The 18059-nt window shown below is 50.6% G+C and overlaps 1 protein-coding gene across 1 annotated transcript; it reads left to right on the top strand.

Moving 5' to 3' along the window:
* The first annotated feature begins 13845 nt into the window (after positions 1-13845).
* LOC144166829 (uncharacterized) lies at positions 13846-17483 on the top strand. Its single transcript, XM_077696315.1, has 3 exons — positions 13846-14288; positions 14674-15070; positions 17476-17483. The coding sequence occupies exons 1-3, from the start codon at positions 13959-13961 to the stop codon at positions 17481-17483; spliced, it is 735 nt and encodes a 244-aa protein (XP_077552441.1). The 5' UTR covers positions 13846-13958.
* The last annotated feature ends 576 nt before the right edge of the window (positions 17484-18059 follow it).

Below are 18059 nucleotides of genomic sequence, written 5' to 3'. Positions count from 1 at the left end.
GAGCTTGCGTTCTTGGGCCATAGGATCACTGCAAACGGTATTGTGCCGTTGAAGGAAAAGGTTGCTTCCATCCGAGACACTCCAGCGCCCACTGATCCAGCCAGCCTTCGATCATTTCTGGGATTGGTAGAATATTATTCTAGGTTTATTCCCAACTTCGCTGACATGGTTGAACCAATGCGTGTCCTGCTAAGAAAGGGGCATCGATTCGTTTGGTCTGACGAGATAGACGCTAGTTTCAGAAAGACCAAAGACGCGCTGGCATCTAGCACTATACTGAGAATGTTCGATGCATCTCTTCCAGTCTTAGTGTCGACGGACGCATCAGAGTGCGGACTTGGAGCGGTCCTACAGCAGGTGGACGGACATAAACTGCACACTGTCGCTTTCGCGTCTAGAGTTCTTACGCCAGCTGAGAGGAAATATTCGGTAGGAGAACGGGAAGCGTTGGCCTGTGTTTGGGCGTGCGAGCAGTGGCACGTGTACTTGTGGGGACGCCACTTCACGTTGCTCACTGATCATCAAGCCTTGGTGGCATGGCTTTCAACACAAGGAACAGGAAGGCGCCCCTTGCGGGTAGCGCGATGGACAGAACGCCTACTACGGTACAACTATACCGTCGAGTACCGCAAGGGGTCGCAAAACCAAGTGGCCAGGAAGAAGAAAAAAAAGAAAAAAAACCAGGAAGAAGAAACGCTGTTTGACGAGGTTGTATCAGTTCTCGAAATTCCTTCCTGCATTACCAGGGAACAGTTTGAGCAGTCCCAGTTGCAAGATAGCACACTGCAACAAAGCAAAATCTATGTGCAATCGTCGTGGCCGGCACAGAAATCCTTATCGGCCGAGCTTCAGCCTTTCTTCAAAGTACGTGACGAACTTTCTGTGGTAGACAATCTGATCTTGCGTGGCGAACGGCTTGTGGTTCCCACGTCACTCGCGCAGCAGGTAATCGCTGCAGCACATGAGTCGCATCCCGGAGTGGTGCGAACAAAAGCGCGGCTGCGAGAAAAGTATTGGTGGCCGGGAATGGACCGTCAAGTTGAGCTAGCTATCCAGATGTGTAGCATATGCCAGGAAGCAAAGAGCGTCAAGGTGCGAGCTACACCCTTGCAACCGGTCCCCTTTCCAGAGCAGCCGTGGCTCAAACTAGGCATGGATATTGTAGGCCCATTTGAGAGGGCGCCGTACGATTGCAGGTATGCAATCACGCTTGTCGATTATTATTCCAAATGGCCCGAAGTGCATTTCTGTAGCGAGACAACAACCAGCACAGTAATACGCTTCTTAGTATCCGTGTTCGCGCGCGAAGGCTAGCCAGAAGAGGTTATTTGCGATAACGGTCCACAGTTTGCATCTCGGGAGTTCGAGGCATTTCTTCAAGATCATGGCATCCAGGTCAAACATTCGTCACTATACTATCCACAAGCGAACGGCCAAGTGGAGCGCTTTAACAGAGTATTAAAAAGCTTCATTCAAGTGGCGGTTCTTGAGCAGCGACCCTTGCGCCAGGCGGTGACAGAGTACCTGGGTGTTTACCGATGCACACCTTATGCTACAACGGCAAGGGCTCCAGCTATTCTGCTACACGGGCGGCTGCCAAGAACTCGGTTGGATGTCGTCGGGCATCCGTCGGTCGCCTTCTTTGATGATCCTCACTTGGAACTCCGGCGTTTACGTGAGCGGGTGAAGCAAAAGCAACAGAGCAGCAAACGATACACGGACGCTCGGAGGGCTGCAAGAGAAACCAGAGTTGACGTTGGTGACTTCGTCAGAGTGAAGAAACCCACTACTAGATTTAAAGGCGACCAAGAATTCAGCCGCCCAAGAGAAGTGATCAGCAGGAAGGGACCATCCTCTTTCCGCGTGGCTGACGGCAAAACGTGGAATGCATCGAAGTTCTCAAAGGTGCCACGAGCCTCTGCCGCCCTTTATACGTGGGGAGGAAACGGTACAGCTAGGGGAGGAGGATCTCTGCTTACATGTGAGGGCCCCACCCCAGAGATAACTACGACGACTTCAGCTGCTGCTCCTTCGGCTGCGCAGGCGCCCACGTCTCCTTCGGCTGCGCAGGCGCCCACGTCTCCTTCGGCTGCGCAGGCGCCCACGTCTCCTTCGGCTGCGCAGGCACCCACGTCTCCTTCGGCTGCGCAGGCACCCACGTCTCCGTCGGCTGCGCAGGCGCACAGGTCGCCTGCTGCGAAGCAGTCGGCCAAGTCTCCAGGAGCCGTCACACAGCAACGCAGGGTGCAACCACCAAGAAAGAGACTACCGCCAGAGCGTTATGGCTACAACGTGTAGCAAGCGAAGTTGTGCTAAAGCGAATGGAACGGACATATCCAGTGTGGTGGAGTTCTTTTGTAAATTATGCGATTTTGTAGTACTATATAGCTATGTTCATTGTACAGTTTGTTTTTTTGAATAGTATTTTTGCATATGTACTAACATACTAACCTACTACATTACTAATCCATATAGCTGTTCTTAAGGAAGGGATTGTGTTGTATATTTGTCTCTTTGGTTTCGGTTCCCCGATCACTGCCGCAGGTGGCGCCAGTGTTGTTTAGTTATATAAGCATGCGCAAGTTGGAATAAAGGGTCTTTTGTTCCGATGGGCACTCAAGTTGTCTAGTCGTTCATTCATCGGCGGCACACGCCGCCACTACAAGCTTGTGGCCCCACCACGCAGCAGCGAGGGCTGAGCTCCGCAGAGCGCCCCAGCGCCAAGGCCTTCTCTGCGCCGGCATGGAGGACCTTGTATTTCCAAAGGCGACTGCCGCCTCTCAACAATAAGTCTTTAACCAGCTGCTCCACTGCCTGGAGACGACTAGCCTCACGCAGCGGCTGAAGCCCGGACTAACCTGCTACTGATTGACGCGCCCGGAGTGACTAATTCTGTACTACCGTAAAAACCCGCGTATAATACGAGGTTTTTTTTCCAAATTTTACTCTGTTAAATTTGTGCCTCGTATTATATGTGGATCCCAAAGTTTTCCCCCGAAAATTTGCACTTTCGGTTTCAGCGGAGGGAGCGCCATCTTTCTGTGGCGTTAGCTGGCTGCTGCTTCTCTCAGCCGGCGCCATTTTGATTGTTTTGACTACGCGAAGGATCTCGGCACGTTCACCGCAAGTCTATCAAGATGTCGGGTGCACTAAAACAGTATTCGGCTGCAATTAAAAGAAAAGTTATTTTATGTGCCGAGACCATCAGAAATTGCGCTGCAGGACGGCAATTCGGCGTTACCGAAGGCAGCATTCGTGGGTGGAGAAAGCAACTGGTGCTTGAATGGATAGAGTTTGTGTGGTGTCGGCGGCCTGGAGCACTGTTGGGGATTCCCGTCAGTGCTCGTGTTGGACGCCTTTCGCTGCCACCTGGCCGATTCCGTGAAGAAGTTGTTGCACGAACCCCACACCGAACCCATTGTCATGCCAGGAGGAATGACATCCCAGCAGCTGCAACCGCTAGACATTTGCATCAACAAGCCTCTCAAAGACTGCATCGGGTCCTGCTACCAAGAGTGGATGAGGTCAGGATACCCGTAAATGACAGCTACCGAATGGCTGATGCGGGTTTTTCCAGCGGTGCTTTGTGGCTGGATCGCGGATGCGTGGGCCAGCATTCCAGAGGAGCTCGTCAGTCGCTCTTTTAGGAAATGCGGCATCTCGAACGCCCTTGATAGCACTGAGGACCACTTTCTGTGGGAAGACATTTCCGACAAGGCGACTTCAGCAGACAGCGGCAGCGACCCTGACGATGCATGACTAAACGGACGTCGGGAGACGGTGCCAGCGAAAACTGACAAAGACTGAACGGTAACTGCAGTGCAAATAAATGTTTTATGTGCTCTTTACCTCGCATTATATGCGGATGAAAACTTTTTTTCTGATTTTGATGTCCCCGAATTACACCTCGTATTATACGCGGGTTCGTATTATACGCGGGTTTTTACGGTACATGGCTCTTCAAAGGCATTCCGAAGACCTTCGAAACAATTGTCTATCGAGTGCCCACAGTGCAAATCCATAAGGTGCACTTCCAAGTGAGCGTTCAACTGTCATTTGGAAATTGCCGTTTAGCACAGACATTAGCCCTATCTCTTATTCTATTTTCTCTCTTTCTGCTCTATCCTTTCATCCCTCACTACTACTCCGCTGCCGCACTGGGTTGCATGCAGGTGAGCTCCCTGCTAAGCTCAATACTATTCCCAGTGAACCTCCTGTCTTTTTCCGTTCCCTCAAAAACAAAAATACTAAAATTTCCGGGGATACTTAGTCCGTTCAAAGAAAAGTGAAGGCGAAATGCTAGTTTGGCCATATATTCTGTTGATTTGCAGTTGAACTTTCTGTTTAACTTTGCAATCGCGACCGTCAATCCTTGACCAGCCCCCTAACAACACCCTCCGAAGCTCGTTCCTCTCGCTAGCCATCGCAAGGAGCATCATGTCTGCCCTGCGTTATTACCTTCGTTTTAAGTGCAATGCACTTCTTAAGCGACCCTGAACCTGGGTCCACCGGCGATGTCCGCGCACGTGGAGATGGGCGCGCGCAGCCTGGCCGCTGACATGGCACATACCCACGTGGGGGATTGGCCAGGAATCTCCTCGTCTTCCTTGGCAACGGGGGGAGATGGGCGCGCGCAGCCTGGCCGCTGACATGGCACATACCCACGTGGGGGATTGGCCAGGAATCTCCTCGTCTTCCTTGGCAACGGGGGGAGATGGGCGCGCGCAGCCTGGCCGCTGACATGGCACATACCCACGTGGGGGATTGACCAGGAATCGGGCGTGAGAAGGGCTAATGCACCCGCTTAAAGGAGTACTGACACGAAATTTCAAAGCTGAGGTCCGCTCTAGCAATCAAGTACAACGACAACACAAATAGGTGTCTGTGAATAAATGCATCTTTCTTTCTTTGTAGTTGTGTGTGTGTGTGTGTGTGCGTGCGTGTGCGTGTGCGTGTGCGTGTGCGTGTGCGTGTGCGTGTGCGTGTGTGTGTGTGTGTGCGTGTGTGTGTGTGTGTGTGTGTGTGAGTGAGTGAGTGAGTGAGTGAGTGAGAGTGATCTCTCTTTCGCGAACATTACCGAACCGCGCAAATTCAACTCCTGCATTCGCACTTTCACATTCTTCCCCTCGGGGAAATGCGGGGAATTTTTTTCCTGGCGGCTCGTATTGCGCATGCTGCAGTGGCCTATTGTGGTTGTTGTTGTAAAATTTATCAGAAAGGAAGGCCAAAAGCCAGGTGGGGGGGGGTGGGAGGGAATGGGGAGGATGGAGCACTGTTCTTATGATGCCGGCTTCAAAGGTTCTCTTCAGAAGTCGTGCAGACCACTGCTAAATTGCTCGTACTAGGCCGCTTTTTGTGGCATAAATGGCGATTTCGAAGAGTGCGTCGTGTGAGAGGGATGTTGGGTCGATGTAGGTTGAGGTGTCGTGGTGACGGGGAGTGAATGTACGAAATCGAGAAAACTTGGGGCAGTGCCAGATGAGGTGGTGGAGATCGGCTGCGATGAAGTGGTGGCAGTAGGGACATCGGGGGGCGTGCAGGGGATAATACCATTATCGAATGGTCTCTGGTGCCGTACAGGTGTTGGTCAGGAACTTGTTCAAGAAGATCTCTTGTGCTAGGGTCAGGGTGGGGAAGGAGGTGAGGTGGCCTGAAGGGGTGAGTGCCTTGAGGCGTTGTTTCAGCTGCTTGAATCTACGGAGCCTGATTGCGGGAGCGAGAGTGGGGTCATCGTCAGGGCAGTTGGGCCAGGGGTGGTCCGAGAAGGGCGGCGCCGGGGGTCCATCGGAGGCTATTGTGAGAAGGGCCTCCTGTCCAGCCACATGAGCTGCTTGGTTCCCAGGAGCGGCTGGTTCATGACCGGGGGTCCAGTCGATTCGGACTTGGCAGCCTGATGTTTGGAGCGCAGTGATTTGATGAATAATGTGGTGGACAGAAGGGTCGGTGGACATGGGATGACAAAGTTCTTGGAGAGCTTCATATGAGTCTGTTAGTATGCGAAGGTTGGGGGGAATGGGGAGATGGTAATCGTACATGAAGTAGTCGAGAGAATCGTGGATAGCGATGAGATCCGCGTTCGTTGAAGTAATATTGGGAATACGGTGATATTGGGCTCCCATGATGGATAAATTGTCCGGGCTGATCCATGCTGTGCCGACGTGTGGGTTTATGTGGCTAGCGTCGGTGTAGACGTCAATTTCACACGGTCGTTTAGTTGAGGCAAGGCGTCGGCAGCGTTGCTGTCGAAGCTTGGGCTGCCTGCGTGCGACGGGTTGAGAGGTGACGGATTGAGTGATGTGGTGGCACTGCCAGGGGGGTATTGGGGCCGGAAAATTAGGTAGGGGAATATTGCTTCGTTGATCCCACGCGGTGAGGAGCACGCCTTGGTGGGTGAGTTTTTTGTCGTTTAAAATTGTATTGATCCGTTTGTTCCTGAATGATGCGGTCGATTGGTGGGATGGTCGCTGCTTGTTGGAGGTTTGCAATTTTTGCATGACGTGAGAGGCCAGTGATGGTGCGTAGGGTGGAATTGTGAAGAGCTTGTAGCGTGCGTCATTGGGTGCAGTTGAGCTCATAATGTGTCCCTCCGTACGAAAGAATGCCCACCGCTACTGCTCTGCCGAGGGTGGTGATAGCCTTTTGTTTGGCTCCCCCATGTTTGTTTGAGAGCCGTCGGAGGGTGTGCTGCACGATGTTCCATTTCTGCTTAAGGCGATTAAGCCATATTGTGGGGCTGTTTCTGGTTCCAATGTAGACTCCGAGGAGTTTAAGTGGTTCCAGTCTGGCTGACACAGAAATGGAGGCGACACTGACTTGAGGTGGCACGTAATCGGTGGGGAGTTGACGGCCGAAGATGGCGAGGAATTCTGTTTTGTGAGGTGCGAGGGACAGGCCAAGGTCGGGGAGGACCTTTTCGATTCCCGTCACTGCGCACTGGAGGTCGGTAATCATGGCATCTTGATTTGGGTATTGGGTTGATTCGGTCCATATAGTAATATCGTCGGCGTAGATTGTAAAGCAGGCTGTGGACTCATTGGTTATCCGTCTTGCTATTCTGGTCATGGATAAGTTAAAAAGAGTTGGGCCAAGTATGGAGCCTTGTGGTACACCCCTGTCAAGGTAAAAGACTCGGGGAGACCAGCCGGGGTAGGTTCCGTGTAATTGAATGGGGCGAGCTTCAAGGAAGTTTCGGATCCAGGTTTGAGCTTTCTGGCTGGGAAATGCCTCAGCAAGTTCTTCAAGGATTGCTTGTTGGCTAAAGCAGTCGAAGGCTTTCTGTAAGTCTAGTGCGAGAAGGTAGTCGGGGGGTTGTCGGGAGTATTTCCGGTTAATCACCCGTCTGAGGTGCCAGAGGCTGTCAGCGGTGCTGAGATTAGGGCGAAAACCTGTTTGTGAGGGGTTAAAATAGGGCCTTACGAATTCAAGATGGTGGGCGATTCGGTTATGGATGAGCCGTTCTATTAGTTTACAGATAACGGGAATAAGGGATATCGGTCGGAGATGCGAGAAGAGAGAGAAACAACTTTATTGAACCGATTTTACGACGTCTTCTCCCGGCGTCGTCGATGGGAGTGGTTCCCTATTCTTGAGACCCGTATGCCTCTCTGGCCTCTTGTCCCCTGGCAACCAGCTTGATTTGGTCTTCCAGAGAGGGGCTGATCAGCAAGGTCTCCCATCGCTCGGTGAGGGAGGGGGTAGTGGGGGAATGGTTGAGGGGTGGATGGGTGTTTTTGGTAAAATCACATTCTCCGGTTATGTGGCGGAGCCTGCCGAGTTCTTTTTTACAAAAGGGGCAATTTCGGGTGTAGCGTTCAGGAAACATCTTATTTTGAAGGAGAGGGTGTGGAAAGGACCTAGCCTGTATCTGTCTGTATATTGATTGTTGGTCTCGGTTCAGTGACTTGTGTGGGTCAGGGAACCACTTTCTTTGTTCTTTATAGTAGTGCGTTATGTCGCTATAGCTGGTGATGGCGCGTGGCTCTGACTCCTCTGTCCGGTATTCCATTTCTCGGGCGAGTTGGTGGGCTAGTTCATTGCCCTCCAACCCGGAGTGTGCCGGCGTCCATATAAGCTCCACCTTTCCATTGGTGGGAGTGCGGCATTTCTTCAGTACCTTAAGTGCTTCGATAGACACCCAACCTGCTCTGTAGTTGGCGTATGCCTTTTGGGAATCCGTGATTATTTTCTTTACTTGTGGTTGCGTTAGTGCAAGCGCAATTGCGCTTTCTTCGGCCACTTCTGGATGGGACGTCTTGATGGAGGCGCAGGTGACGAGTTCACTCCGTGTTGTTATCGCCAGGGTGGCCCTTGTGGTGCCCTTAGGTATTGTTGCGTCTGTGTATAGCGTTCTGTAATCTTCTTCTCGGTCTATTTCCTTTGCGATGGTCTTTGTACGCGCTGCTCTGCGGCCATCATTGCGTCCTGGTTTCATGTTCCGGGGTAAAGGTTTACTCTCTATTCTGTTGGCCCATTCTTCGGGTAGACGGTCTTTCTCTTTACTCTCTGCTTCTTGCCATCCTACCTTGGCGAGGACTCGTCGACCTGTCGGTGTCTGACTGAGTCGGACTCTTTGGTTTGATAAGTGAGCTTCGATTATTTCTTCTACCGTGTTGTGTTTTGACATGCCAAGGAGTCTTTCCGTTGATGAGTGCATTGGTATTCCCAGCGCCGTTTTGGTGGCTCTTCGTATGATTGCGTTGAGCTGATCCTTGTCTTTCTTAAGTAGTTTGAGGTAGGTGCCGTGTACACTATGCGTGACGTGATGAACGCTTGTACCAGTGTTAAGGCATATTCCTCTTTGAAGCCTCTTCTTTTGTTGGCTACCCGCTTGATCATATTGATTATTTGATCTGCGGATTGTTTGAGCTTATACAACGATGCCTCTGACTTTCCGTTGTTTTGAAAGATGACTCCCAGGATGCGGGCTTGGTTGGTTGGGTCTATAGTGGCGCCGTCTAGGGTGAGACGTATGCTGTCTTTTTCGCCGTTCTTGCGTCTTGGTTTGATGATCAGAAGTTCTGATTTCTGCGGTGAGCAACTGAGGCCGCACGTTTTTGCGTATTCGTGCACGGTCTCTGCCGCCCTCTGTAGGGTTTCCTCAATCCACCCCTCCGATCCTGCTTGTGACGTTCAGATTGTGATGTCGTCTGCATAGAGGGCGTGATCTATTCCCTCTATTTTTTGGAGCAGGCTCGGAAGTGGGAGAAGTGCCAGGTTAAAGAGGAGCGGCGAGAGTACCGACCCTTGTGGTGTTCCTCTGTCTCCCAGGGCTATGGGTGATGACTTTTCTTCGTCGCCTATCTTAATTGTTGCGGTGCGATTGCTCAGAAAGTCTTGTACATATTTGAACGCTCTTTCTCCGCAGCCCGTCTGTTTTAGGTTACGGAAGATGCTTTCGTGTGTGACGTTGTCGAACGCCCCTTTTAGGTCGAGTGCCAAGATGGCTCGTGGTGCAGGATTTTTTGCCTTCTTGATGACCAGTTCATGTAACTGAAGCAGTACATCATGCATGGGTGCTCAGATGTCTTCGGAAGCCGTACATGGTCGAGGGCATTTGTTCGGTGTTATCTAGATGCCTTTGGAGTCTCTTGTATATCATGCACTCCACCACCTTCCCTACGCATGACGTAAGGGAGATGGGCCGCAAGTTGTCCAATTGTGGCGGTTTCCCTGGCCTGGGAATGAAGCGGACGTCTGCGTCCTTCCATTCTTGTGGTAGCTTTCTTTTCTTCCATGTCTCATTAGCTAGCATCAAAAGCTTCATTCGCTCTTTGTCGTTTAGGTTTCTGAGCAGTTTGTACGTGATGTTGTCTGCTCCCGGCGCGCTGCCTTGATTGCTTTCCTCGATGGCAGCAACTAACTCCTGGTCAATGAAGTCTGCGTCCATTTCTGCGTTGGCGGCTCCCTCATACCTGAGTGGGGCCGTGTTGCTTCTTTCTGTCTTGAGGTATTTATCCGTGAGGTCATGGATGATTTGCGTTACGCTTCCGTCATATTTGTTTATCGTTTTTGCAAGATCTCTTGCGTTGGCGTTCTTGCTTTTTAGTGGGTCGATTAAATGTCTTAATAGTTTCCATGTCTTTTTCGTCGATAGAGTATACTCAAAGAAATCGGGGGAGCAGTTGAAGAGTCCAACCGCCATTGTACTCTTGCAAGCGTTGGTGGACTCCCCTCGAAAGCTGCGGGGAGTTGGATGCAATGCTCGCTCCCCATGAGGAGGAGAGCAAAACTGACCGCGTACTCTTCTCGTGCGCGGCGGAGTGCAGCCCCAGTTCTGCTCCCGCACCAGTGAAGAGTAAACCTGCGCATCGTCTCCCATCTCCAGTACGAAGAGTAGAATTGCAATTTCATTCTTGTCCAGTGCAGGAGTAAGCTTGGAGATGCACTCCTGCCATCTGCGCACACCAACTCATCAGCGATGTTTTATTTGCATACGAATATATTATATAAAGCGGTTGTGTAAAAAGCGCCCGCTTACTTCTGCCGCGCATTCTAAAAGTGCAAGAATATGAATTCGTGTAACGATTGCTCGCAGCGTTCAGTGGCGGCAGGCTTCAAACCGAAGTAACTAATCTACTGACCGCTGCAGACGGTCGCTTTGAAAGAGTTTGATAGACGTACGCTTGTCCCGCGCCTAGTCGAGCTAAAAAAACGGATTGTAAATCTGAGATCGATTGAGAAAAATGGTGTTGCAAGAAGTGAAGTCCGCGCTCATCTGATAGCTCAAGCTGCAAGCGCAACACGAACCCGACCCAACAACCGTGGCTAGTGTCGCCGAGATAGGCATGTACATACGATAGCTTTTATTAGGTTAAATAAAGGAAATCCGTATACATAACTGGTATTAACAGCAATACGGGGCCTATCTGCAAGATCGGAGTGTGAGGAACAGGCGATACCACTGCGAGGGCATCTCAAATACACCCTCTACGGTGAAAACTATCCGGTCGGCTGACGAGCGACGATAAAAGGGTACACACCGATCGGTTGCTGGAACTCAAGCTGCACTCAAATTTCACCTCGGCCAAATTTGTTTTTAATGCGTAGTAAGTACCCCCAAATAAGCTGAGACACAAGCGGTAACCCCGTGAAACGCCTCGTTGATCAGTCAGAAGCGTTTAAAAAGGCTCCGCCGCAGACCACTCTGCACCTGCCGGCGGATCGCGTAAACAGCCGTGACGCGCCTGTGACGTTCCAGCCGACGGAGGCTTTTTCCTCTGGCCAGCCACGCAGCGGGAGAACCGGTCGAGCTCTGCTGCCCCGTGCGCGCGTAGAGCTTGCGCGCAGACGTTCTCCCGAACTAGTGACCGTCCGGCCGCTCGCTGGGCGGCTGCAACGTCACTGCAATGGCCGCGCTCTCCTCGGTTTCGGTTTCAAAATCGCCGATTTTTGCTGGCAGCTTGCGGCGTCCACGTGCGTATTTCAGCTGTTGTATTTTGCATGTTGCTTTCTTTTTAAGCAGACTATACGGAAATAGGGTTTTCAAGAAGTCGAAATTTTGAGTGCAGTTGGCCTTTAAGCAAAGAGAAATGATGACCCCCCCCCCCCTCCCCCCCGCGGCGGCGCAGGCGTGGATCATGATACGTAACGCGTCATACATCCGGGGGATCAGGTAACGCGAACCGCCCGAGGCGTTGGCCCGAGCAAGCGTGAGAAAGACACCTCCAGCGAGCCACGAAGTGCGCGTGTTCTGCAAAAACCTACACAGGCGGTGAACACGCCAAGGCCGGACGGGCGACTTACAGGCCGCGCCAGACCGTGATGTCAATGTGCTACGAACGAAGTGGGCTTTCAAGCAGACGCTTCGTGCAACATGGGAAGTTGGACCTGCCCTTATCGTCATACTTGCTTCGACACAGTATACGACGCGTGTTGGCTAACTGCTGGCCGCTTGTGCGTCAGCGCGACATCATGCACACGCGAGCAAGTCGTATATTCGTTCATTCGTGCGTGCGTGCGTGGTACTAGTTTTTCTTTCGGACGAACATCACAGCGGCGACAGCGCTGAGGCCGATTTCGGAACTATGCGCACTGTACACTGTAGCGATGCGCGCGCTATGGCCGGATTCTATCCGCGGCTGTCGCAGGCTTCGCGCCTTGAGCTTGGGATTTTTCGCAGCTATTACGACCTTGGATTTATCTACCGGACGAAGAAACGCTGGCGGGAAGTAGAGGTAAGCCATGAGTTAACCTCGTATTCTTGTCTTGTGTATTTAACGAAGCAGAGTTACTCTCGGTACTTCGGTCCGCGAAGCGGTTAGTTTTAACGTTTTCGTGACTGATTTTGACCGTTGCTTAGTTTTGAAGGGCGGCTTTTGTACCCGTGTGCTAACAGCGTCGATTCTTGCACCGTTTCAAACCCTGTGATTCGTGAAGTGTTGGTATCCTTGCGGAATGTTTTCGCAGGTAGGAAGCATGGTCGCGCGAGTAGTCGCAGCGCTACGCTGTACTCTTAGCTCGGCGGCTAGGGTTAGAGTGGCGGCCGTGCAGTAGCTGTGGCTACCTGCGCGGCTCCAAAGAATTGCGTACAATAGGCTGGGTGATAGGAGCGCGTATAGGGCGTGGTAGTCACTAAATTACAACAATTTTAGTGACCGCCGCGCGTACAGCAGCCGACTGAAATGCTGTTCAGACAAGTTTTTTTACGTTTTGCTTGAGGGCAGGATGGACGGAAATGGGACTTTTCGGGGCGTACTCACCGCACTGTTAAGGGGTAATTACATGCGTCTAAGGCGATGTGCGACGCGAGAAACCTCACTCAGTGTGTACGGCAAACAGGTATTGTGTGCGACACAGACAAGCGAAAATTTTTTACACAGGCCGCTGACGGCGGCGACAGCGGCAGGCGACGGGCCGTCGCCGTCGCGGGTTTTTTCCCGGACAGAAGCAGCCCACAAGCGAGCGGCAGCAACGATGACGAAGGGCATTGGCAGCAATGCATTACTTTTTTTCGTTTGTCGCTGTCGCCCACACTGTTTGTTGTACCCATTATATTACTTTTTTCGCGTCTGTTGTCGCCGTCGCTCGAGCGTTCGAGCGTTCTGATCGTTCAATAACGAGCCTATTGGTTCTCATCAAATGTTGCGATCTGCAGCGTGCATGCAACGAAGCGTACTCGAGAATGAAGAAAACAGTAGCTATATGACCCATTAGCAACTTTTACGCCAGTCTTGTGAACGTATAATTGGCCCTACGTTGCAGTCGGTTGATGACAAATCCAATGCAAATTATTCAGGGATTATAACCTTACAAAAAGAGTTATGTTTCCTTAAATTTTGTGCAATGTTTTTATACCGGGAACGATAGCGGGGTAAACAGTTGAAGCTACGGACACGTAAGCACTAATGGGTTTGGGGCGCAGTGCGTAGGCAGACAGCTGTAGGGCGCGCTGTCTGACATGACATTGGCCAAGTGGTGCAATGAGCGTGGTGGCATCCAAGGTCACCACATCCGCATCTAGACTGGTTACTGCGCCAAGCAGTATGGCATTCCAATACGGGTTCAGTGCGTCCTCTCGGCGCAAAAATGAATCTATCACCCAATTAACTTCATTTAACGTTGTCAAACTCGTTAATATTTTTTTTTCATTGTAGAACTTATCTTTGCTGTCCCCCTCTTTCTGTCTATGTAGGAACCACGGGAAGACGCTACTTGCCCGAAGATTTTTTTTTTTTTGAGAGAGAGAGAGGGAGATCCCCGAGGCGTCAGCAGCAGTGGCCGTCGCATTCAAGACACTTCTCCTCACACCCTTGGCCATCGTGGATGGGTTCCCATTGCTGCTGTCTGTGTTTTGGCCGTTCATTGTGTAATACATAGCTTGCACATGACGTCACGCCCGCCCGGTCGTTGGCCCGGCGGCCATGTTTGTGAATCGGTTGTCGTTCGGTGCGTGTGTCTTGCAAGTGTTGCGTCCGAATTCGTGGTGGCATTCTAACGCTACTCACTGACTTCTGCATGCGATGGCACGACATGAACCTATGAACGCTGGATATTACTCGGGGCTCATCGGGAGTGTGCGTCTCCGTTACGAGGAAAAAGTTAAGCTGTTTGATGGCAATGACCCGTACGAGCTGCGGCCCGGAGTGGACACATGTGCCGATCTGAGTGGCTTCCCCGAGGTCACACACGGTGACATAGTGACGTATCTTGTGTTTTCTGCGAGCTTCGTTACGCTCGAACAGATGAAAGCGTACAAAGCGTTGGAATCGCACAACTATTTCACCAGCGGCTGGGTAAAGCACCTTTCGGCGAAGCAACTGCAGGACGACAAAGTCATCGTGCTTGGCGAGGTGAGCACTATGAATCCATTTCGTGATTGTAAGCTTTGTTAATCTCTCTACGATTTCGCGAAAAAAATGTCCGTACGCCGTCCTGAGCTAACAGCCTTGTGTGCGGCGCAGCTCAAACGCACCATTCGGTTGGCTGTACGCGAGCGAGTGCGTCAGCTGCCCGCTCAGCGCGAGGAAAAAAAAGGAAACGTAACCGACGGGCTTTATGGGTCCTCGTTTTTAATTCGCACTATGGGTGGCATTACTTGTGAGCTGTTTAAAACAAGTTCTGTACACCCCAACCCTTGCAAAAAAGGCCTGCGTATGCTTTTCGTGTCCACGATGATATGCCCATGCTAAGTGTAACAACATGTCAGTAACACCGGTATTTTTGTTGCCTTCGCAGGTGAACCACTCGCAGAGACTGGGGCAACGACCTCTGCAAGTGTGGATTCTGTGCCACAAGAATGGTACTGTTGTGGCTGCACATTGCACTTGTATGGCCGGAGCCGGAGAAGCCTGCTCCCATGTTGGAGCCTGCTTGTTCGCAGTCGAGACAGGCGTCAAGATCATGAAGTCAACGAGTTGCACGCAGAAGGACAATTTGTGGCTGCCCGCTTATGTTGAGAAGGTTCAGTTTAAGCGACTTAGGGACATTGACTTCACGTCATCCAGAAGCAAAAAGCACAAGCTTGACAGCATCGCCACTTCAACAGAAGCAGGACCAGTGAAGGAGCGAGCTCCTGTCCCACCCCCTTCTACAGACGAGCTTTCTCAGCTTTACAGCTCAATTCAGGCAGCTGGTGTGGTGCCTTCAATTTTTTCACTGTTACCTGGCTATGACGGACACTTCGAAAATCCTGTACCAACGCATGATGCTCATTTGAGGAAACTTTACGCGGAGGAAATGTTGGCATATGACTTGGATGTTTTAGTTGAGAAGGCCAATGATGTCATGCCGTCACTAACTGTTAGTGAAGGTAGCGCAAAGGCTATTGAAGCCATGACAAGACAGCAGAGCAGCTCGCCGAGCTGGTTTACGTACCGTGCTGGTAGGGTCACTGCTTCTGTAATGAAAAAGGTGTGCCACACAAGCATTGATAACCCTATAGTGTATCACTGCTGAAGTTAGTGTGCTATCCTGAGAAACAAGCATTGAAAACTCCTCCCATCACATGGGGATTGGAAAATGAGCGCCATGCCTTTAGAGCATATGAAGCCAGCGAAGCTGGAAAGCACGACGCATTCAAGTGCACAAAGTCGGGACTGCACATCAGTACGCAGCACCCTTTTGTTGGAGCAACACCAGATGGCCTTGTTTGTTGCACTTGCTGCGGAAAGGGTGTGCTCGAACTGAAGTGCCCATTCTCGATGAGGGAAGTGAAGGATATAACCGAGATGGTTGGCGCGGGTTCCTGTCTAGAAACTGTCAATGGCGCAGTACACTTACGCCGGCAACATGATTATTTCTACCAGGTGCAGACGCAAATGGCTGTATGCAATGTGCAATGGTGTGACTTTGTTGTGTGGACACCTAATGTGTTGCATGTCGAGAGAGTATGGAAGGACGAGCACTTTTGTGAGGACATTCTGGCTGCTGCGAGAGATTTTTTCATCCATGCAATCCTTCCCGAGCTGTTCAGCAGATATTTCACTAGGCAAAGTGCTGGGCCAGTGGTAAACTCTTCCAAGGATGTTTTTTGCTTTTGTCAAGGACCAGAAACTGGAAAGATGGTTGCTTGCGACAACCAATACTGCCGCTACAAATGGTTTCACTTTTCTTGCGTTTCACTGAAGCGGGCACCAAAAACTGCACAGTGGTATTGTCCCGAGTGCAAAGGACATAAAGACCAAACAGCCCGTGACGACACCTCTGCGTAAAGTTGTACACGTGAAGAGCGTCTTGAAGCTGCAACAGCATTGGCCCGTGTTTGAAATTGGTCCAGTGTCACGTCGAGAAATGACGATCAACGGCAACAGCAGATTGTGTCGAGAAATGACGATCAACGGCAACAGCAGATTGTGAAATTGCTTTATTGAGACATGATGGAAAAGAATTCAAAATGACTCTTCTACTCTGACTGATGCCTGCTCTTCAGACACACCTTTGAGTGCAGCAACGGTTGGAGGACACAAGTGCGACAGTACACTACAAACAGTTTTGCCAACTGGTGTGACCACATCATCTTCCCTGAATGCAACATAATCAACCAGAATGAGAGAATTCAGAAGAATGAGCTTATGTCTAATGAGTTCAATTACTTTTTCTACATGAATTCTTACACTTGCAAGCTTTCTTGTGCCTTGCACCTCATCTGCTGAAAGTTGTTTTTTCCCTTTTCTGAAATGTTGAAGCGAAGCAAGAGGTCAGCATTTTCAGGTTTAACTTGAGCTTCATCATAAATAAATTCTTGGGATCTAGTGAGCTTATTATTTGCGTTGTGTGAAACAGTGCTTGCTAGTGCCTTGAACACAGCAAATAAAACAGCAAAGTTTGTCAACCCAGTGTACAGCCGTACGTTTTCCTCTGAACTTTTAATGCGACTTCAGACACCTCAAGCTGCTCTTTTACTTTTTGTAATGCATACAGTCATTCGTTTTCCACTACACAGCAGTGCTCCAATGTCTCTACAACTTGCATGCTCATGTCGGTCTGAACAGCAGTTTCTGTACATTGTCTGCCATAACTGCGTCCACATGCTACGACAAACTGAAAGCAAGTATCGCACATTGTGTGCAACCACGGTAACAGGCCAGTGGTACCTGCAGCTGCAGATGGAACTTCGTGTCAGTCCTCATTTTCCTCACTCCGGTTCTTTAGTGCTGCAACTATTGGGGGACACAAGTTGCCAAGTGCACAACACACTGTCACAATCTTGTCAAGCGCAGTCAGTTCATCCCCCTCGCGACAAGCAACATAGTTAATAGGCACAGTAGACTTCAAGAACACGAACTTATTTCTGATCAGGCCAATAACGCGCTCCACATGGATCCTAACATTCGCAAGCTTCCTTGTTCTTTCCACGTCTTCAGGGGACAGCTGCTTTTTCCCTTTTGTGTACGCCGGGAGATGGAGGCGTGCACAATAAAAGCCAACACTGTCCTCTATGTTGAACCCCCTATCTGCGAGGACAACATCACCAGGAACCAAGTTGTCCAATAAGCCACAATGCTCTGTGATGTGCTTATCGCTGACACGGCCCCCCAGCCTTCTGAAATGTATGTTACTACACCCTGTGGTGCAATTGCAATAAGAAACTTTGCAGTGTTGCTCCCTTTATACGTTGACCATGTTTCACTTCTAGAAAGCAGAGACGACGGCCTTTCAATCTTTATTTCGAAGCAGTCGATAATTACGGCGACTCTAGTCCCAAACGAATCAAAGAAAGCTTGTGGCATGGTACGCTGTAGTTCCTCACGCCCTGGCCAGGTTATCTGGGATTTAAGCCGACAATATGCAACGTGCAGCGACTTGTCAAAAATCCTTGATACCGTTGCTTCAGAAATATTGAAGCGGAACGCAAGGTCGGCATTGAAAAGGTTCACTTTGATTTTCATCATAAACAGGATGAATTCCTGGAATTTCGACAGCCTGTTGATGCTGTGGGGTACAGCACTCTCCAGAAATTTAAAGACGGCTAAGAGAACAGCAAAGTTGGCCATCCCTGTGTAAAACGTGACCTTTCTTTCACAACTCCTGAGTGAATTTTCTGAGAATTCGAGCTCTTCCTTCTCGATACGGGCGGCATAGAGGCGCTCATTCAGTGAGGTGCACTGTTGCTCCAGCAGTTG

This window comes from Haemaphysalis longicornis, unplaced genomic scaffold, assembly GCF_048455015.1.
Source record: "Haemaphysalis longicornis isolate Haplotype H1 unplaced genomic scaffold, Haemaphysalis longicornis Haplotype H1 scaffold_19, whole genome shotgun sequence".
Lineage (NCBI taxonomy): Eukaryota > Metazoa > Arthropoda > Arachnida > Ixodida > Ixodidae > Haemaphysalis > Haemaphysalis longicornis.
The sequence above is the reverse complement of the archived record's forward strand: the minus strand, read 5'-3'. Positions and strand labels throughout refer to the sequence as shown.